Here is a 23858-nt window from a genome sequence, read left to right as displayed (position 1 = left end):
GGTGTCTGTTCTTGGTTTTAAAGGCTGCATTACAGTAAAGTGATCTCATTTTCTAAACTTACAAGACTGTTCTAGCTGTTTCTTTTATTTCCCTTTATCCACATAGTCATTATATCCTCATTACTGATGATTATTTATCAAAAATGTCACTGTGCAAAACATTGAGGTATGTGGTCAAAAATATTGTAATATTTGATTTCCCCCTAAGGGTTCAGCCCTATTATGAATAGATTAATTGTTTGCTATAGACTATTGAAAAATGCAATAAAAATCTTCAAATGTCTGCATTTGTTCATCCAATGGTCCAAAACCCAAATACATTGAAATTATTATATATTTGACAGAGCTCATTCTAAAAATGTTGCCTGAAAAAACAATTTATTTCATGAAGGCTAACCAGTTAAACCGTTAATCACTTCATATCAATGCCAAGGTGTCCCAAAACATACATTTCAAATAAAATGCTTAAGGCCCAAGTTAAGAATTTCAAATGTAAGTAAGGAGTACAAATACACAGACAAGCATGTATGCAACCCCTGCACTCACAGTCTTGGGTCATAGTTCACACACACTGTAATTAACAGACAGAAAGACACAGACTTGTGCACAGCAGACGCACAGACAGACAATTTGTTCATGCTTTGTCTCACTCACAGATGTAAATAGCACACACACACACACACACACACACACACACACACACACACGCTCAGAAGCACACATACAGGGACACTGTGCACGTCACCAGCAACAACTCTACCGACACCCACCACCAGCTTGTTGTGTTGTTCACAGGCTGTCCCTGGAGTGAGAAGCTGTGAGCGGGGAGTTAGAAAAGAGAACAAAGACAAAACACAGTTCAGTATAGTATAGATGATAGATGCAGATGCAGATGCAATGCACAGTGAAAAGTTGTCTCGTAACAATGCCATGTTTGTGTCTTCAAGGTCTAACATAATTATGTAATTACTTTTCATATCCAGACAGCAAGGTGATGTCTATATATCAACACGTTCTATAGTGCCAAGGCCAGTAACGGACAACACACAGCAGTTGCAAGATTTACACTTGAACTATCTGAGAGTTTTTTCCACAGTATTTCTCGCTTCTGAGAAAATATATTGGTCTCTGCTTTGACTTGTATTTGACACAACTTACTAATTGCTGTATGTGTCCTTAGCCTTTCACAGTTTGCAGCCATGGGCTCCATGCTGTGTGAATTTTTCGTTTTTTTCCTCTTTATATGCTGTAATTACATGTTAGTAACTCAAGGATTGCAGGGGCATGGTCTTAGATACATTCAACCCAGATTAAGGCCAGTTGATTTCCCCAGTCTACAGTCTTTGTGCTGAGCTAAGCTAACCAGCTGCTTGCAATAGGTTCACATATATCCTAGAGAGTAATCATCTAACTCTCGAATATTTCTATTCTTTTATATTCATTCCAAGAAAGGCCCAACAACTTACATTTAAAATCTACTAAATGGTTTAAATTGTAATAATGTTAACTTTGTTAAGTTGTTAGGTGTAAAAATAACCGTAGTCTGTAACACCAAGGCTCTGACATCTCTCTCTCTCTCTCTTTCTCTCTCTCTCTCTCTCTCTCTCTCTCTCTCTCTCTCTCTCTCTCTCTCTCTCTCTCTCTCTCTCTCTCTTTCTCTCCATAGGATAAGAATAACTCAAATCTCAAAGTGATTCTGCTGTGATTATGCTTCCCATGTACAGGCAGTCTAACATGCACAGAGCATTGCATATAATCCCCCAAACCCCAACACAGAGCCAAACCATATATCAAGTAAGTATGTCTTCAGCCTTCCTGATTGCAGCACAATCAGGATTACCTATGCCTCCAATTGTACTGCTTGTAACCATTTAGCATTCCTGCGGGAATCAAGTTTCCTTCAGAGACACACAGCATTCCCTCTTGTGTTCATCAACAACCCCCACAGATGTATGCAAAGGCGGGTTACTGCGACAGTATTCTGGAGCAAAATATTCTGCCTGTCGAGATAAAACCATGTATACCCACTGCTTCCTGAATATCCTGGCCTATCAGTTGCTTCTTTGGATCACCACAGATGGTTGCATATTGAAATGATAAAAAGAAAATCATTGGTAGCGTATTTAAGGCCATCAGTTTCCTTTGAGATTAAAAAATACCACCATCATCATTATCTTTTAAGAGCAGAATAAAAATAAAAAAACATCTACCATCTCTCACAGACCATCTCCTTTCTAGTTGTCTGTGCTCTTGGTTAGGGTAAATCATGTGATGGCCTTGGATAACTGAGTTGCTTTCAAGAAGTTAGTCAGACTTAAAATGCAAAGATATCAGATATTTTAAAACAATTATAAATTGATGATTCATACTTTACTATCTTTAAATATATATATATATATATATATATATATATATATATATATATATATATATATATATACATTCAGGACACATATTTCCAGCTCCCAACATTACTGTTATGTCTGATTTGACAAAAAGATTACAATAAAATGTTATATTTTGGAATTTGAAACCACCTTCTTTCCCATCCTAATTCCATGGCATTGTTTACATCCTAATTTGGTACATAGCAAAAGTGTCTTTGCTAATCTGGCGTGTACTGCCAAAGGGGCATTTGTGCCCCGAGTTAACCCTCTGAGGCAACACTTCCTCTTCGGCTGTCTAGTTCCCCCAACAAGCTCACAGCATGAGACTAAGATCAGGGTCTTAATTTAAGCCAAGAAAGCTCCTCTCATGCATGTACAGTACTGCTGCCATGAAGCCCCAAAAGGCATGACAATTATATGACATGATGAAAATGCAAAAAAACAAAACAAACCTTTTCGCACATTGCATTCATTTTGACAGAACTAAATATTGATAAGAATAGAGGCACTAAACCAGAATTCCCTGAGTCATCTGGCCACTTTTCAAATGTATCTAGCGACAACTTGTTCTCAGGTGAAGAAACAACAGAGCCATGAGGCACTAATGTGAAAGAGACTGCTGACTGTGACTCTTCAATCTGTGTCAGAGACAGACAACTGGGGCTGCATATTCCAACACACTCAGTGGTGATGTGACATTATGCATGCAGACCCCCTGAAAATGAGCCACCCATACTGGAGATGAAGTGGGCAGGAAAGCACACGTTTCCAGGGTTTGAAGTGGCACTCAGTCATGAGTGCCACTTCATTCCCTTGACGAGCCTTCTTGAAGCGGTACGCTGCCAGATCCGATGGTAGATACATGAATGTGTTATACAATGAATGAGATACTCAAACATGGCGGCCCATTCATTCCAGTGAAATCTGTTCTCAAGGAGCTATAGCATTAGTGCTTTTAGCATATTTAATATTAAATTAAATTAAAATATAATTAATAACTCCAAATTATGCGCCAACGCTTATGGATTGGTGTAAAAGGTGAAGGAAAGTTATGGGCCAAATAGGTTCAAAAGCAGAATTCAACATTCAATTAAGAACGCCACCCAATTTTGGAAGTACGGGGAAACTTCGTCAATTGAGTCTCTTGATCTCAGATTCTCTACACAGTTCTTGAGCGTGGTGTACAGTGACTTATTTATTTCATTAAACACAAATCACATGATCAGACAAATAAAATGATGAATAAAGATGAATAAATGAATAAGGGATAAACAAATGAGTACTATGAATAACAAACCATTCGTGAATGAAAATGGACCACATATGACCATGGATCAGTGACTGATATCCTTAGTTAATCTTACCAATTAAATGAGGTTGTTTTACATTGACATTGTTGCCTGACACTTGGTAATTAGGTTTGGATCATGTTCTTCATCTCTGGAAACTCCTTGTTTCGGTTTCCCCCAGTGTCTTCGGGCACCTATTATCCTCAGAGAAAGGGGTTGTGGTGTTAGTGGTGTTAGCAAACCACTCCCATCTTAATAACTATCATGATTCTTACATTTAAACTTCTTTTATAGAATTAACACTAGTCCGTATAGTCTATTTAATTATTCAGTATTTCGAGATCTCAGCAGAAGAGGGGTACCAAACAGTTTGATGTAAACCACTGAATAAAACCTGTTGAATTAGAATGACTTCAATTACACAACATAGACAAGAACAGATATATGCTTATATATGTAGATATATGGGTGTACCTGTATTCATAGTAAATTAATGGATGCGATTAACATATCAACACAAATCATTCTTCCGGATGAGAGGCAAGTCTTCTTTTTGTATTCTTGTATTCTTCAGCCCGAACAGACTCAGACTCAAGGGACATCACTTCATCAGATTTCACACAGCTTCCTGTTGACCAAAAACAGGCTTTTTTGAATATTTTTTTTTTCACATTTGCAAAAGTACTCCCTAAGACCTGTAAACAGACTTTGATGTGTAAAATAGGTGGAGTAAACCCAACTACAGCATTTTCACTGTTCGGTAGGTAGACATTGTGTCAGCAGAATTTCTTTCTCCCTTTTCATTTTTGTTTTACCTTCGGTGTTTCTGCCCACAGAAATAACTTTGGTTTAAAGACATATACTGTTAATTTCCACTTGCCCTGAAGTCTCTTCAGCAGGCATGCACACTTTCCAGACATTTGCCAGGTTTAGGTTTTCACCTTATTTTATTCGTAAATGACAACAGTTATTTACTTTCTGATATGATAGTATAATGCAAATATATGTGTATTGTGTTTTCTAATCCCACATAACAAATGAACTTGAAAATGTAGCTCTGGACTGCAGATTTTTGATATTGATAGCCTGCAAATATATCCAGAGAAAATGTTTACATCACAACAAAACACATCCTACAAATACTAAATGCAGTAACTACAGTACACTCAATGATTCTCAGAGTCATAGATACTCAGAGCAGGTAAAAAGTTGACAGGGCATTAATGAGCTACGTTTAACTCACTGCAATAACTATTACAAAGTGAAAGCATGGTTATAATATGTCGCCGTTAACATAATGGTCTTAAAGATGTTCAAGAGGCTGAGCAGAAGAATATAATAACATCTGGGTTCGTTTTATACAACATTGCACTCATATTATTTTGACAGAAAAAACATGATGCTGCAAGTGGGAAAATCTTAAACTACAAGACCCTTTCATTATTTATCATCTCCTTCCAATGGCATGGAGAAAACATCAGTCAAACAAAAGAGAGCAAGTGAATCTATTCATTTTCATGTCAGATGAACTTTAACATTTGCCCAAAGACGTTTTATAGATTATACAGAATTACAGTGTGACCCTGTGGTCCGGTAGGTCGATGATATGTGACACGACTATGTGCTACATGTTCAGGTTCAGTGTGACTTACAACAGATGCAGAGACATCTCCCCTGGGTGACAATTCTTAGGAAAAAAAAGAAACCCTTAAAAGAGAGACCGTGACAGACACCCTGACAGGAAACAAGAGAGAATGGGGCTTGAGCGTTTCCAATACGAGACGTGTTCATGTGTGCATACTGTGTTGTTGGCATGGGAGACAGAAGATCAGTCAAACAGAAATATACACGGGTGAAAATGAGAAGGTGGGATTCAATAAAAAATAGGTCTGACTTATTGGCAAGATTTTAAAAAAAAATCTGCTTTGTTTTCTTAAAAAAAACCTGAGCATTAAAGGAGAGGTTTAGAGGCGACAGCTAAACACAGCGATTACTCATCAGTTGTGTTTGCAGTGGGATGCTGAGTGCTCAACAGAGATTTCATTTTCTTCAAAAAAAACAAAGCTTTGGGGATTTAGACTCCTGTAAAGTTAGATCTGGGTCTCTGGTGTGCTCAAAGTAGTGCTGTGCAGTCAAAATTGTAGTCATCAAAACCTCCTTTTATCCCATTAACAGTTTTACTCTCACATTTGTATTCCAATTATAAAAGCTCACATGCACTTGTGACAAATGATCCTCAGTGTGCCTTCCTTCGCATGCACACAGCAGTGAATAAACTGGTTCTGTAACCCACAGGAAATTAGAAACGGAAACCTTTAATATTCCGCCATATAGACTATACAGTACCTATGAGTAAACCTAATGAGTTTTACTTTGCTTTGCCAGCATCTCTTCCCCTCCATATCTTAAAAATGTATCACCCACTTTACTCACTTAAACACACATGCTCACTCACTCATGTCAGCAACACATCTGACACCCAAAACGTTTTGTAAATTCTCAAGTAGATTCACTCTTGAATGGAAAACATCTGCAATTCCTCAGATAGTTGAAAAACACGCAGACCATTTGGAAAGTGTAACACCCCAAAGTCTCCAGAGCACTGCACGAGAAAACAAGTTAAACATGTGGAGCCTGCATAGTTTTGTTGCAACACTACATTTTGTCTCAGATCAGTGGTTCTCATTGTGCTGGTCACTCTACAGTGCTTCTACGCACATGAGTGCATCTCAATACTGTTTATGTTGTTGTCCATTCAGTTTGTTTTTGTTCTAGTTCAACTGAACGTGTGATAAATGAGGTTAACGTTTTTCTAGCTTGCCCCAAATAAGAAAAGCCAGCAAGGACATCAAGTGGAATGAAATGCATGTTTTTTTTGTTTTCTTTGTCATCATGAAAAGCAGAACAATGTAGTAAAAATCCATTACAAGTCCATTACATTTTATTTTGACTGACTTTTTTTTATATCACATCGTCAACAAATTGTAAAACAGGAAAACAATACTCATATTGTTATGATATACTGTATGAGATCGTTAGTGTTGTCCATGAGGGGGAACAACAACAACAAAAAAGAGAAAACCACACAAGAGCTTTCCCTGGCTTCCCACTGGTGAAGCATTGGAGCAGATTGGGTATCACATGGAGGTACCACTTACTGTGGCCCGATTACACAGTCAAATTATTGCAATTTTGAAAGAAGTTGAACTGAATTGACTCGGGTGCTCATGTGTTTGCCAGAATAAATAAAATCAAATCTATTCTCATTCTTGGGATAAGGCCTGCTGGTGTGGTCCAAAAAGATCCCAGATTTGTTCTGTCAAGAAGGATCTTGGCTGCCAAAAAGGCCCCTTTATCTTTACACAATGTAACCTCAGGCACACTCTTGTCTTATCACTCTTCACCTCAGACCTGTGTTTGATAGCATATTGTGTTTAATTTGTGTATGAAAAAATGTGAGTGGATTTCAAAATACAATCAATTAATTCATTTTAAATCCATTCTTCCATAAAATCCATTAGATCAGCTTTGCATTCAAGCAGGTCTGTTCAGTGTTTTCATGGTTTCTGATGCGGGTGTGATGTGGTGTACAAAACTCATGAATTCACTGACAAAAATGGAAGAGAAGGCATTTGACAACAATGCACAACATTGTACTTTGTTTATTTGTAGGGTTTCCATTTAATTAGACACTGTGGGTGTTCATTTTTACTGAACCATTCAGAGTTTATAACTACGTTTATTATCTAGGTCGTGGTTTGATAGACATTCTCTCTTGACGTCACATTCAGATCAAAGCACCGTATTTGTCTTTCTCATCATTTGTGAACCTAGAGCTGATATTTGGAAAGATTCACTGCTTTGTAAAGTATGGCACACAGAATGTGTGTGCATTTGTGTCTGTGTTCACACATTTCTAACGGATGACACTTTTTTCTGGTAAACTATTTAAATGAGTCTGAATATCAACCAGATGGAGAACAACTGCAACCCACATGTGTGTAATTAACTGTGGTAGAGATGTTTAACAGAACAACATGTAGCAATTGTCTGTTTATCTCATACATGCCCCCTAAGATACACGTTTTCTATGGAGACCTACGTGGGTGGTGGTAGTAGGGGCTCAGGAGAGAGCTTGACTGATTCACAGTAGGATATGTATGTATGTAGTTATATATAGGGAATATGTGTGTGTGTGTGTGTGTGTGTATATATGTACACACACACTTGCTGTTATTCAACAACAGTGGTACAGTTGTACTGTATCCAAATGCATTAGAAATAATAGTCTTATTATCTTTTTTTTTGCAACTTGTCTTTTTCAGACGTCTCGTGATAGGCTAAACATCTCCTTATCTCCGATAGGAAAAGCATTATTCGTATTGCTGGTTTCACTTCCACCAGCAGTGTGCTAATTAATCCGCAGTGTCCTCACTTCCCATAGCTGTTTTTCAGATATCTGGGGGGGGGACAAATTTTGGGAGGCTTACGCTGCTCAAAGATGACTCTTGAATAGGAATGGAAAAATGTCAAGTGTACTGCTTTGTAAAGAGAGGGATGAGTACATTGAAAATCCTCCTCTGCCTAGCAGAGAGTTTCTCACTGTCTGACACAGGCGCAGCCAAGACAATCCCCTGCATACCCTCTGAATTATTTACATACTCCGGTGGGGGTGCATAAACATTACTGTTATATGCCTGGCTGGGTGAGAATGGACGCAGACATACTTTGACAGCTATCATATTACAGTATTCAGCCTCAGAACATGTGATGGTGGAAGAGTCCACAGAGAATAGGGGAGCAGTATCTGCAAGCAGGGTCGATATATTGATTGTAACCCAGGGACCAATGGTACTGTCATGTCAGTGGTCACCCCAGCTCCGCTTAACTTATTGATCATTTAATAGTTTTTGCCAAGGCAGTCAATGATGATGCAGGGATTAATCTTCAACATCTACCTTCCCACTGTCTCTACAAATAGATCTGCAGAGTGCACAATGTCTGCATTTTAGATTGCTTAAACCCAAACTGTTGGGAAAGAGATTGTAAAGTAAAGACAAAGAAATGATTCTGTTGAGGTTGATTACCTATCATGAAATGGCAGCTTTTCAAGGATGCTGGCCTCCAGGGCGCTGTTCTCTATCAATACCAGTTAAAGGAATGTTTCTGTAGCATACTAGTACAAGGGCATTGGACTGTTGAACATATGCTTGTTTCCATTATAAATGAAGTCCTTAGTTTGGCATGCACATCATTATGGAATATAACCTTGGATTGTTCTCCGCTCCTTTCTTTTTCTGTTCTGTCTGTTTGATTTTTCAAAACACTTGTCATCACAGCTTCCTTTTTATGTCGTTTGCTCATCATGTTAGTCATTCAATAACGTAGTGTACAGTAGATGTTGTGTTGCTCAAAAATGTGTAATAAAACATTCATCTGAACTGAACATATGATAGGAAAAATACAATTAAAGTAACAGCTGATCTGTGACATTTGCTGTCAATAGAGTTTGTCAACATCTCCTTGAATTATTCAGTTAATAAACTGAATAAAAGCAGTTGTCACACATGTGAGTAAGCAAACACTGCGATACTGTTGTTTTCTCTGTAAATGGAAGCTTGATGTAAAGTGTCAGCTCTTGTTTATCTCTGTCATCTCCTCCTTTTCCACCCACAGAGCGCATGTGCTTTGGCTGAAGATGTATCATCATCTTCATCATCGCCGGCTGGGGGGACAAAACCACTATTTAAGTTCTCAGACACAGACTCATACTTTGAGTCAAATGTTTAGAATATAATTTGAAATGAATGACTTAATTCTACAGACCAAACCCAAGTATTCTCTTTATTTTTGGCAGAAAATAGCCATATGTCAACTAGCTTATTACCTCCAACTACACAGTGTTTTCAGTGTTGTTGGCTTTGGGATCTTTGCGAATCCTTTGCGAATATTATGAAAAAACCCTTTCAGTAGCTGAAAATCAGTAAATTTAGTTCAAAACATGCCTGTTGAGAACGGGCCGACTGCTTGGCCCTGTGGTGTAGCTGCTAGCAGCTTTCTCGAGACCTGCTCATGCAGGCAATTTCACACTCGACACTGCACTTCCTTGGGTCCTGAGCAACACACCTGCCACGACATAGTTGCCTCACACACCCATGTTGTGCTCACCGTCAGAAACATCTGTGAAATAGTCATACAGTCTGGTTCACAGGAAAACAAACTCCAAGGGCAGACTTTACCATTAAAGCAAGGTCAAATATTATGTTACTAACTATGTTACTATTCTAACTTAGCTCGGAAATAGTGTAAGGCACAAAAAACAAATTATTTGCTTACTACATACTGTGTACTTTTACTTCAAGAAAAACATGCTACATTTACCTGACAGAGAAATGTTACTGGTTACTTGCAGATTTAGAGTTTACTCACGGCATATATCAATTGAAATATGCATTATTATTCATTAAACTTTCCACAATCATATTATAATTGAAAACTCCACCGTGGACAGACATTAGCGTACTTACTTACGTACTTGTTATTCCAAGTGACACTTGTGTAATGTTACTGACGTTAGCGCTCTGGGAGAGCAAGAGGGCAACAACTGAGCAGGAAAAACGGGCCGTTGTCAAGGATGTTTACAAAAAGAAGACAACTTGCAATTGAGACTCTAGTACAGGCCAAAAATCAGAGAAATATTTACAGTTTTTAATTTGTCAGTTGTATTTGCTCTCTTCACAGTTTAAGTGCCCTGAATTGTCCTCCGTACATTACTTTAATAGCAGTAAGATTAGATTCATTTTAGAGTTTTCCCTGTATTCTTGTGCTAAATCTACATTTTTAAGCTGATATTTAAAAACAAAATAGTCTTGCTGTGGTGACATGCCTCTGGACCCCCCTTATGGGGTTTGCATCTTTGTCAACTTATTCACCCCTGATGAGTTTGCATCTCTGATGTGTGTAATTGAACTTTAAAAAGACAGTTTATGCAGTTAACCAGGTTGGTGAAATGTATAGTTTAGGCATCCTTTGCAGTATTTAACTTCATGTGAGTACTCTTGACAGACTTCCATAAAACAGCATGTTTTCTTGTCTATATGGCCTTTTTATGACACTTTAAATACTACACAAACCCACACCCTCACAAGCAAATAATCAACACATGCACACGTACACGACAAGCAATAAATACACAAATACACATTTATGTGATTCCCAAATGCCTTTGTGTGCAGCTTGATAATATGAGAGCCTCTGGGTGTCAGTAAATACTATGGTTCCAAAGGAACAGAAGCCTTAAGTAGCCCCAGTAAATGGTTTTATAAGCAGTTCACTGAAGCATGATGTCTCCTTACCTGAAACCCCTTCGCATTATCCCTCATATACTACCACTGATACAATTTATTTTCAGGCAATTGTGGCACAGACCAACGATTCCCTTGATTGAATCTATTGCTTAGGCTAAAAATAGGTCCTTGCTCTTCAAGAGAGTGAGTCACATGTGTCCATGTGCTTTAGACATGGGCTTCACTGCAAACCTCCAGCAACTCTTACATTTGGAAAGTCCAAATCAAAGCCCAAATTTGTTGTAACTCAAATTTTCTCCAGATGTTTCTGGTTTAAGAGGAATTGATTTAAGAGGTTTGCCAGGACTGAGGTTAGTGCAGAGGGCAAACGGGGGCCAGGTGCTTATTGCTGAGAAGCAAACTTCAAATAAAATGTATCTCCACTGCTGATACTGAAAAAAAGACTGCCTTTAATCACTCAGCTTAGAAAGGATACTCTCAGGACTAAGTTTATTTTACTTTTTTAACAGAACATTCTGAAATATTATTTATGAACTTGTTCTTCTATCAAATAAACACACTACAATGCTAAATATGTATTACTCACTCTGGCTCCTATTGCCTACATTCCTACCAGCTAAAAGCAAAGCAGAACAGTGCGAAATACCTCGGTATACCGAGGCTGTTGATTTGATCAATCAGCCAGCAATGGAAGAGTTGGTTGATTAAAATGCTAATCAAATCAAACCTAACAAGTTGTAATTAACTCACTCAAGATCCCCTCACAACAAGGTTACACTTTTAATCAGTAAAGACTTCTCTTGGTCTATATATATATATATTTTTTTTTTTACTGTTGACAACTACAGATGAGCGACAGGACTAAAGAATGGGTGGGGATTTTGTGGTGGTGGGTGTCATGAGTTTACCCAAGTCGTTGATGGTCAGATGGGTGGAGGAGGTGGATGGAAGGACCTCCTCATAACTCACATTGTTACATTATAAATCCTGCTGTCTCATGCAGGGGAACAGTATATTGATCTTTGCACAAGAAATATAGTCCCTCTCAGGCATTTGCTTGTGTTGATATGTGGCATTGTGGTGGAGAAAATGAGTTGCAGAGGTCTTAGGAAAGAAGATCAAACTCACAGGCTTTAAGAGCCACTCCTCAGTGTGACCAACACATTTGTGTTCTCACTGTAGCCTGTTTTGTCTCAAAGCAGAACAGTAGTTGCAATTGTGTGTGTCATGATTGCAGTGTTCGCCTATGCATCTTTGAAGTGAAGTCCTCAGTGAAGGGTTGAGTGTCAACTCTGTAAATTGTTCTTACAGTAAGACCCAAGCCTCAGCCAGTGAAGAAAATATTTGTCCAATTCGAGAGGAAAAACTGTCTTTAACTTGCTGAATGGTTAAATTTTGTCCTTGATCTCAGCAGTCATATAACGTCAGCAAAATCTGAATGTGTCAAGACAAACTATAATCCAAACTGACTTCTGAAAATCTGAATAAACAAAGCTGTTTGTGATTAAAAGCTGTTTAAAGCCCAACAAGAAATCTGAATCTGTTAAAATAACACCCTCCTAAATCCTCTTGGTTTGAGGAATCTGTGCAGTTAAGTTAAAAGGAGCCTTGCTGAGCCAGACAAACAATATTTAATTGTTTGAAACAACTGTTTTCACACCCTAAATTTCTTATCTCCAGCTATTCCAGTGATGCCGTCTAAAATGAAATTATTTTCAGACACTGACTGATACTGTACTGAATTAAAGACTAAGAAAGTGTGAACGTAGGCCTTTGATGCAGATGTATGCGTAGGATTACTTGCACCCCACTCATTAAGTCAGTTCTGACAGATGTTAAATTATTCGAGCTAAATTCCTAGGTAAATTAAACAGCTATACGAATTTTAGAAAGTTAAGAACCGGGTAAAAGCGCATGTCAATCATTCAGTAGAACCCAATATATCACTCTATTATGCATTCAGCACAAACTGACAAAAACACTGTAGAGTAGCTCGTCAGCGGAGCATAGCTGACTACTCAGCAAACCCAGCCAAATATTATGATTTCCAACCTAGTTTAAATAAGAAATACAGGTTTGTGGATGATGGGGCTCAGGCCAGTGTTTCAGTCAAACCACCAGATTGCTGCCTTGGACGTATTCGTAGTGGAAACAGATGGGATGGGGTGCACAATGGCAGCTCGTCATTTTTATGGTCACACAGTGGGGGCGAGTTATGGAAAATGTTCCTTGTTAGGCAATGTATCATGGTTCATTCATTCTAGAAAACTAAAAGCAATGGGTGACATTGTAAAAGAAAAAAAATAGGAATACTTTTGATGTGAATGCTTTATCTTGACAGTTGTGTTTTTCTTTTCCTTTTTGTATCATTATTTAGAGATCAAATACCCAGTACTATTATAGCAGTTGTGCAATCTGTCCAAAATGCCTAAATGCTCAAAGTAGTTTTATATTGAACATCACAACCATAGCTCAATCAAAATCTCATTTCTGGTGCATTTGTAAAGCTAGCACTCGGTTCATTATATTTGCTGCAGAAAAAAAAGTATATTAATAAGCATGACAAAGAGAGGGAAAGCATGAGCTGGTGCCAGTGCTATCACCGGCCTGGGATTAACAGAAGAGGAGAAAAATAGAGAAGCCTGCTGGGGGAACACATAACTCCGCTGTGTGTCTCAATGCTGAAAGAGGAAGGAAAAAGACGATAGAATGCAATATTCTCTTTGGAATTAATTCACTGTCTCTTCTCCAAGAGCATCTAATTTAGTGTTGCTTGCCTTCCTTACTGTCTCAATCTGCCCCTCGCTCCCTCTGTCTCTCCCACTTTCTTCATCCATCTCCTTTACTATCTCGCTGTTTCCATCCTGCTCTGTGCCTCCTGCCGCCATCACCACCCTTCTAACCACCGCCTCTATCCCTTTGCTGTCTCCCGATCGCTCTCTTTCCCTGCCTTAGGCCTTTGTTAGACTGTCTTTGTGGCGAGTGCAGAGAGAAAAAGGGAGACCTTGAACAAGACTCAAGCATTCTGATTGGGAAGGAGAGCGCGAGAACCTGGAGACATGAGAGATGAGAGCGGGAGCGTGTGGATATGAAAAACCTCTTCTCCCCCTGTGAGAGACGGAGGGAACGAGAAAGAAGAGGGGGCATACTGATAGAAACACAGACAGGCAAGGAGGGTGAAAGTGATTAGCCCCTTATCCACTGTTTTAAAGAGGTTAACCTCATTAAAATTATGGTTATGAAAATGCTGAGGGCACGCTAGATTATAAAGCCTCATGCCAATAGTACATTCTTATAGTCTGAATTCATAAAGTCTTCACCCATTAAGTTTTGATTTCGGATAACTTCTGCATCCTAAAGGTCCTTTAGCCCCCCCATGTTCATTTGGATGAAAGGATAACATCGGTGTGCCCTTCAAGGTGCGGATTAATGCTGGAAGAGAAATAGCATCCACTCCTCTCCAACTCTGTAACTTTAGCTGCAACAAAAACGCGGCAACCGCGCTAGCGGCTGAAATAAAAACAGCAGTAAATGAGTAAAAAAATTAAAAGGTCACTGAGTTTTACAGCCCGTTGCTCATCCTAAATGGGTCCCCGTGGCCTTAATGAGGATGGATGTGAGCTGAAGAGGATTCACTGGTCTGAGCTCAGCCTCTCGACAAGGGCAAAGGAGACGAGAAGAGTTGAGTTAGAAGAAGGACTGGCTGTGGCGAGGTTTAGATATTGTGTGGAGGATTTACAAAACAGTTGTAGGAGCTGTGTTCAGTGTGTATAGGCTGGCAGCAGAGACTGGAGGGGGGGTCAAGGGGCCTGTATTTAGTGTACAGATTTACCAGCAAGCCTCTGTGAATCCTCTCTGATAATCTCTGTTGTTTGATTCTCTCTCTCTCTCTCTCTCTCTCTCTCTCTCTCTCTCTCTCTCTCTCTCTCTCTCTCTCTGTCTGTCTGGCACACATAAAAACTGAAGCCTAATGAGGACTTTTGTGCCAGTTTTGTGCTTGCTAGCTAGTCAAACAAAAATAAAAAAATGTTATTGTTTTCATCTGATTTCAAGGGTGAATTCCTATCCAACTCCAAACTAAATGTAATTCAAGTGAAATAACACCATATTTTTGAAACAATGGGTGGTGCTGTGATCTTAAGAATAGAGGGCACTGTCTCATTGAGATGATAGTAGACACTTTGGAACTGCAGATGATTTATAGGTCTTGACCAAGTGCATACAGTTATAGGTCTCTATCTACATTAAGCCATAAGACACTTGATATCTTTCATGATTCATGACGAGGAGCTCGGAAACACCTCAAGGTCAGACTGATAACTATGGGATGTTGGCCGATGGCATCAGCTTAAAGTTGAGCCTCGCACTCCTCTGTTTTCAGTTGTGGAAAATTCGAAACTAAAATGTGTGGAAACAGAAACTGGCATTAAACAGGAAGCATGGTGTCCCTTAAAAATGATGCGTTCTCCCAAACGACCAATTGCTGACCTACAGTAAATGTCAGCAGAGAAGAACATCAAGTCCCAAATTGCATATCCTTCGAGGAGGCCATTGTTCTAACAATTAGAGTGAAAACTTCTAACTCTCCTATTTTGGCCATCAAATATTATACTTAACAGTTAACAGAGAGTACAATACATGTGCAAAAAAACATTGTGAAAAATTACACTTGCTTTAAATAGGTAATTTTAGTCCCCGCCGAGGGTTAATCAGTGTAAGATTTATTTAGCCTCTAGTTTCATCAAAGACCAACAGGTGGTGCCTGAAATTTCGCACATGAATCAGTGTGGTGCCTACCAGTGTGCAAAATAATCTAATTTTGAAAATGCCACAGCTCTGTAAGATAGCAGTTTACATTCAAATTTCATCAGTGCCTTGTCAGTGGTGCCTGTATGGATGGATATTTGAAATCCCAAGCAGGTCATTAAGATCAACCTTTCAGTAAGATCATCAGATCATGTGTAGTTCCCCTCGGTAGCTGATGGCTACATTGGCGTACTCATGATATCCATGTTGCAGTATGGGCACTCTTTACCTTTGATATCCTTGAAATCAAAGTTACTTGCATGTTTGTTACGCTGTGCTTCAGTGAATTAAATTAAGCAAATCATTGTATTAACCAAATATCTTATCGAAATTATTGCCTAATTCATTATTTTGGGTGACCATGCTGGTTCAGATCTCCACCCAACTTTCCAGAGAGAAGATACTTGAAATAGCTATCCAATTTACGCAGACTTGAAAAGCAAGCCATGTAGAGTGAAAAAAAAGACGTTATGGAAAGGCAAAAGTGGCTGATTTCAAGCCCGAACCCCGGCAGACTTTTGGAAGTGCTCTTTGGGAGAAGAGAAGGGAAAGACAGCCTCAGTCGGTTTACTGTGACCGACCGTGGAGCGCACATCCTCCGGTGAGCCGAACGGGGACTGTCCTTGAAGCTGCGTCAATATACACCGTCTAGCCCGGATGTGAGGGGAACAGTATCTTCAAAACAAAAGCTTAACTTTATAATAGTGGAGTATCATACATGTCACATACCTTTTGTCAATGTAATACATTAAAAAAAAATATCTTAAGTCAGCTATCTAGTAAAACATCTTGCGTAAGCCTTCATAGCTACTGCATGGCAATTATGACCCAGACTGTATGTAAATACGATACAATAATGCATGTAACGCATCGTGTATTAACCTAACCCTCCTGTGCATCCCCTTGAATCCAATGGAGCATATTTGAATCGAAACGAATTTAATTGTTTGGTTTTACTTTGGAAATCTGGTCAGGAAATGATGTTTTATGCAGCTTGGGTAGCTTGATTGCAGTTGTGCGGGAGCGTTGGGCACACACGCCGCTCTCTCCAGCACATCGCACCACTGCGGTAGGAGCTGGGAAGGCAGCAGCAGAGGGGGGGGGACCAGGCAGGCACAGTTCACTTGTTCCTGCACGGAAACAACCCCGGTGGCGAGATCGTCAGCTCTGCCGACTTTCACACAGGTGGACTTCATCTGAGAGGACATCAACAGATCCCAGAGCAATCCCACAGCCCAGCGAGAGCGAAGCAGAGAGAACTTTTGACTATTGCTCCGTGATTTTTTTTTTATCACACCTCCGTAACCTTGGAAGTCAGACCTGTTAATTGTGAGAGGATGGGACCGCTACTCCTTTCCATCGCCCTGTGTTTGGGCGCCGCTGTCCCGCAGCATGTGATAGGTGAGTGGAAAAGTGACTGGCCGTCATTAGCGTTGTCAACATTTTTTTACACGACCAGCCTTTTTTTGCGTGGGAGTCCCCCAAAACTGATCACCAGCGATCGGAGCATCTTTACATGTCCAAGTAGCCTGAATACGATTATTTCAAAGAGGGAGGCCCACATCAATAGCTGAGCATAATGTAATGTGCGTGTATGGAGAGGCTGTATGGTTTAACACCATCAGCCTTTCAGCACGGTTTGGCAACATAAAACTACCGCTTGTAGTCTCTGCACGACTTGCTACTTAATTGGTTTATTTGCGTTTTAAGGACACTTGTTTGAGTCGATCAAACAGATGAATCAATGTTTTATCCGTGCGTAATTGTTCTGTGACAAGGGGCCAAATCGGTCGATGCATCAGGCGCGTACATTCTAAGGTAGCACTGTGCACTGCTCCAGTATTTTGTGCGCCCTCGCAGTGATGATCTTCAGCTGTTTATTCGCTCCTCCGTGATGCTTCCAGAGGATAAAAAGAAGCTGTGCGTCCAGATATAGCCCCAGTCGGTGAAGACAGAAATTACGTCACTTTTTCCTCTTTAATAATTTGAGTTTAGAAAAACAGATAAATTGAAAGATGTCTCGACAGTGTGGGCTTTAGGCAGACACAGATGCTTTTGCTTCGAGGAGATATGCTAGAGAGCCTCCGGTATTAGTTGCATCAGGGCACCATTATTGACTAAGATGTCACCAAGAGAAGGTCAGTTGTGCCTTGCAAGTATAATGTAGAGTCTTGCAGAAAACTGTCAGACTGTGTTATGTAGAGAAGCAATTGTTGAAAGCTTCAATATTCACCTGACCCACTGGATCAGCATTCAAATAATTTGACATACCCCCCTCCTTTGCCCTTCCAGTTTCTGGTGATAGAAATATTGAAGCTTTTGCCCGTGCTGTATATTTTCCATGAACAGTGCAGAACAGTACCTGTGGGAGTTGGGTAAAGAAAGCAGTGTAGCCCTTATGGAAGTGGGTCATGCCATCCGTTCTGTCTCTATTCATTTAGCAACATGCTTGCCTCAGGAGTCCCACATGTCAGACAGACCTCAGTCTCCACACCAGGAGTGAGCCGTAAGCAGAGTTTCTAAGGCTCCCTAAGCCTCGCAGTGTCAACTCAGAATATGCCGCTAGAAGACATAATACTCCCTGGTAGGCCGGCATAATGGATGCAGAGGAAAAGCGGGGAGCTTTAGTGCCGTGGGTCGACTTGTTTCAAGGCTCAGTGAGTTAAAAATACACCCTGAACTTGTCCCTCAATTAATCACATCCCAGTTAAATTGGTTGTATTGTAAAAGGTTTTGTTGTCCATCTGTTTCTTACAGCTGTAACCTCATTCACACAAGGAGCTGGTTTGCGCATGGCATGGAGGTGAATGGAGAGTCTAAACTGTGTTTGCTCTTTCTGTGAGCATCCTCGGTCACCCTGGCTGCTATTTTAGCAACATAACTGCTCTGGACGGGCTCCAAAGGTCCAGCAGCATTCAAACTTCCCGTCATAAGGAATGCGTTGTGGTGATTTGAAATCTCTTTGTATTATAGAAAAGCTGCGTTATACTTACCTTTTGTGCTTGCTCAAAGGTAGCAGGTGTCTTCAGAGACAGCTGCTAACAAACACTCTATTCAGGATGTCACAGGGTGCCTCTGTCCACTGAAACAAATTGATGGGGCAGAAACATTCTCCTTCAGGTAAACAGGCTGCATTGTTCCACGTCAGTGTGCAATACATCACTTCCTCTGGTTGGTTACTGGTGCTGACTCTCACACATTGTTTGGGATCCAGCCTGTCTGCCTGGACAAAGCACATGACTGCACCAGTGGGCCCTCTGTATGAACAATGCTTTTGTGCTTGTTTAGAGAGTCGGCTTTAATGAATTTTATGCATCTTAATTTTAGTCTCAGTCTTGTTATTATGGTCGCGCAATTACAGCCTTTTAAGCAAATGGACAGCCATCTGGAGGGGCGATGGGATTGTCCGCTGTTGGTGAATCGTGATTAGTGTTAATATTGTTGGTCACTGTTCATTTCGCTCAAAGATTTCACTCACTTAACACATTTGAAGTAACACATTGCACAGATGTAGAAGCATTGTGATTTCCAGAATGATTGTGGGTTTATATTCCCTGATCAGTTGCTCATCATGCTCACCGACTGTAGATTTCGGTCAGTTTAAAACATGAGGAAAAGACTGACAGAAGGCTACTTCCTTGTTAGCAGGAATGGCATCTGGTACATTTGGATAAACAAAAGACCTAGCTAGAATTGAGTTGGATGGAAATTGTTGGCTGGCTGTAACTAAATACTGCTTTTGGTATCCTGGGGCCGTGGATTGCCTACAGCACAGTGCAGACTAACTCACTTACATTTCCTCCAACGCATTATTTTTTTTACAGTATATGCACAGTGGGCTATAATTTTCATGAGTTATATGATGTATTGATCACTGCAAATATATAACCTCAGACTTGTAAACAAATTGCTGCAGCAGTACAATATTGGCTTGAGCTGCAGCAATCAGTTGATTCATTGATTAGTCCAACAACAGAAAAGGAATCAACAACTATTTTGATGAAGAATTCATTACGTTTTTCAAACATTCGTAGGTTAAAGCTTCTCAAATGTGATGATTTACATGCTTTTCTTTGTCATATCTGACTGTAAACTGAATAGCCTATTTTTGCCTTTTTGACTGTTGGTCGAATAAAACAAGCAATCTGAATATACTATCTTAAGTTTTCTGACATTTTATAGACTTTTAAAATGAATCAAGAACATACAAATAATTGTTTGTTTCAGTTTTAGTATTGACCATTTTTCAAAAGTCTAAAGACTCAGTTTCATAGTTAGCCTTCTCACCATTGGAGATAATGCACATCTCTAAGTTAATTGTTGAATTACCTTTTTGAATCAAATACTTTTCAGAGAACTTGCTGCCACTGTGCAGAAAATAAGCCGAGCTTGTGTTTGCAAACAGTTGGGGATATTAATAGATGTTCTCTTTAAATGCATGCAGATGATAGTGATCCATCTAAAAGCTCATTAAATTTACTGGCCAGTGGCCACTGAAGGTTATGGAGGACGTCTAGGTGACTTTTAATAACAATGACAGGCAACCTCCTACAGTGCCCTTCACTCTGGTTTTAAATGGCACAGTCTTCAATCAGTCGAGAGAGGTCAGACCTCTGTCAGATCAGCAGCCATGATAACCAAAGGAATGAAAGCAACTCATTGGACGACAACATGCACACAAAGGAATACGATATGTGTTATCAGAACATATAGGAATCAATCTTTTCACAAAACCATCTCCTGTTGCTGCATTGACATTGACCACTCTTTATTTTTTCATGTTTGTGGAATTTGATTGGGCTGTTCATTGTCAGTGCAGATAATCATATTAATTATGATCATTTGACTCCTCTGCTGACAAGTTAATGAATTTGGAGCTATTTGTCTTTGCTGGAGTTGGGCTTCTGTTGTCCCGCCTACATTTCATGCTTGACTTATTGGCGGGCTACTAGAAGGACGGTTACAGAGGTTGCAAAGACGCACGCTGAGGAAGTGCTCACCAAAGAACTTTAACATGGCCCTGAGATAAGAACGGGCAGCACAATTGTAAAATACGTTGTTTGAGCCAGCACAGACTCACTGTAATCACAAGATATTGGTGTATGCTACGCCCTGTGCTTTAGTCCAGTTCTAGATTTTCAAGGTGACTTAAGGCTTATCAGCTCATTTGTACATTAGACAGTGAAAAGGAATAAACACAAAGACAATCAGCAGTAAAAAAAATAGCCTCTTTTCACACAAGACTTACCCTGTTTTCCCCTAATCCTTAAATCGATCTCTGATGTTTCTGTTCACAAAACTCTGGAAACATTGATTCTGTATTTTCCCAGACAACTTAAAAGCCTAGCATTCGTTAAAAGCAGCATGTTACACTATGACGGCTGGCATAAGCAGAGATCGTCTTAAAAGTATATAGATTATATGAATGTTTTCGTTTGTAGTGTCATTTCATATTGAGTGTAGGACTACTTCACTTTTTCAGCTAGATCATGCAGCAGCACATCCTTTCATAGTTCGAGCAATCACAAGACCACATGCTGGTTTTAAGTAATCCCACTGGGTCACGATTAATGATTCAACTTTTGGAGGCACAAGCCGGGACCACACTGTGGGCTCACAATGTGTGTGGCAAAAAAACCCATTGCACATAATGAAGTCATATGATGTCTTGTTTGAAATGAACTGTAAAATATTGTTTGGGATTTTCCCGAGGCTTGCGACTCTCTTGATGAACTAAAAAGAAATATTATATTAAGAAAAAAGCCATCCAAAGCCATCCAGATAGAACACATTTAGCCTGAAGTAGATAATGTAATTTTATGGTACAGTTGGCCTTAAATTGCTGTTAAGACAAATCATTTTTAACATGCAACATGTAGCAGGTACAGGTTCAATATCAAAGATATAGTAAAGTGCAAAGCACTATTCAACATTACTGCACTGCATGAACAGTGGTTTAATAAACCAGTTTAATGTGATGTTGAAATATCATTTTAAACTTTGCCTTAAATTGTATTCATAGAAATTCATCTTGATAGCAGGAAGTAAAAGCTAATCAACACTACATTTGTAGTCAATCACATACGTTTGCTCTGGCTGCAACCGCGGAAAATGGCTGAAATTATTCTCAAATTATGTTTACGTTTTCATATTGTTATGTAATATAATTATACACATTCATCACAATTTGTGCTATGGCTTACAGGCCAGACTAATTACTGATTAAAGTCAATGATTCACTTTTAAACTCAAACGTTGCTTCGAGATCAATAAAGTGTCAACACTGCAATCATAATGTCTTTTGCAATAAGTAGCATAAGGCTACATTGTAATGAAGCTTTATAGTTTTACATTTGAGATGGTTGGGGTTTGTGCTAATTGCATAAGAAAAGTTAGTTTAGACTTCTCTATCGTCTACACAGCCTGGGATTGAAAAAACTCACATTAGATTAGAGCTCTTGTGCTGCATTCCACACAACTTGGAACTCAGTATTTCCAACCTCCTACCAGAAAAAGTACCATGGAACGCCACTCAAAGAGTTCCTACTAAACTTAGGGCAAATCCTTCTACCTCGACTTCATGATGAAGCAGTTGTGTGACGTCACATAGTAATAGCAACACCCATGGAAGCGCACGTTTTAAATTCTAACTATCAACTCAAAGGCTACGTAAAGTTAATTTGCCTGTATTTAATTGAAACAATACATATTTTCATATATTAAAACTTCTTTATGTAAATTTATGTCAAAATATTTCGGCAATATTATTAGGTAGCTGGTAACCGTAAACAATCTCTTCCTCTTTTTCACTTATACAGGCTGCTCTGCTGAGAGTTTAATCGTGTATGTTTGTCACGGTCAGCCATGTTGTTTTTGTTTACGTTTGGTGTCATGAACCTGGACCGCTTGGGGGTCGGAAGTTAGCAGTTTTACTTGAAAATTCTGACCTCAGACGTTGATTGCATAAATCTGAGAAATACACTGCAAACAATTGTGTACTGGCCTTGTTCCTAAAACTGTTTTTCTTAACTTCATTCTGCTTCCTTTGCTTGTCCATTAAATGGGAAAGCCCAAATGTCATCATTCTCTGCAGCGTTTCCACCAGTGTATTGCAAGCCAGGCCAAAGCATCAGGGAATTATGGGTTTTTAAGATGCTTTTTTATACTAAAATGTGTTTTAACAAGTAGCAAACAACTTTCAGGAATGTGTGCATATGTTGTGTGCTAAAAGTTACTGAGTGTGTGTGTGTGTGTGTGTGTGTGTTTGGGTATGTATGTGGAGAGCTTCTCCACAGCCCCGATACAGAGAAGGGGAGAGGCTGATAATAAATGCTACAGTTTTTGGCCCCGGGGCCTGTATGATACAGGGTTTCATTGTGTTTCAGGCCGTCTTTTGTCATGTGTTAATCGTGCATGTTTATATCGCAATGACAATGAAAATATATAAGACTCAAGCCAAATTCCCTTGCCATGTCTTTTGCCTACTGATTAATGCAAAAGGGTTAGCTTCGTTACCCATGTTAGCAACAACTTTGGCTATTGCAGTGGGAGTGAATACTGAGCGTCCTGGACCCTCCCTTTATTTTTGTCAGGAGAGTGTCAGAACAGCAACGGCCATTCATTATGATTGCTGGCCATGAGTGAAAGAGTCCACTTCTCCACTGCAGATCAATAAGCAGAATAAATTATTTTGGATTAAGTGCAGTACTGCAGCAGCCTGAAAATCTGAGGAGGTGTGAGCAGTTTGAGTCTGTTTAAGCTCTTTTGTGAGACCAAAGCTTTAAGACAGTGAGATTAAAAATGAAATGTCATTCTTGAGAGTTTAAAGCTTGTACATGGATGGATGAATGACGCATAGATCTTTGAACGTTTGAATGTTTCATCCTTACACAAAAAGCCAGCTCCTGACACATTTTTGCAATCTAACATCTTCTGTGTGAAGATATAAATGTCTTTTTTGCTTGTAATTTATATATTTGTTTCCATCTATCAAAGACTTTTCCGATAATGTGTGTGTATCGTTTCAGTTTTATGGCATCATCAGGTGTGTGTAGGTCCTCCAGTCTCAT

The 23858-nt window shown here is 39.5% G+C and overlaps 1 protein-coding gene across 2 annotated transcripts in view; it reads left to right on the top strand.

The window, feature by feature from the left end:
* The first annotated feature begins 16821 nt into the window (after positions 1–16821).
* Positions 16822–23858, top strand: part of edil3a (EGF-like repeats and discoidin I-like domains 3a) — a 102243-nt gene continuing 95206 nt past the window's right edge. For both annotated transcript variants that reach the window (XM_068703835.1, XM_068703834.1), the window contains exon 1: positions 16822–17190. In XM_068703835.1, the coding sequence (XP_068559936.1) occupies positions 17127–17190 (64 nt within the window). In that variant the 5' untranslated portion in view covers positions 16822–17126. The remainder of the gene's footprint in view (positions 17191–23858) is intronic.

The sequence above is a fragment of the Cebidichthys violaceus genome, unplaced genomic scaffold, assembly GCF_023349555.1.
Source record: "Cebidichthys violaceus isolate CVI_PGR_0920_01 unplaced genomic scaffold, fCebVio1.0.p SCAF_9, whole genome shotgun sequence".
Lineage (NCBI taxonomy): Eukaryota > Metazoa > Chordata > Actinopteri > Perciformes > Stichaeidae > Cebidichthys > Cebidichthys violaceus.
This window is presented reverse-complemented; position numbering and strand designations above follow the sequence as displayed.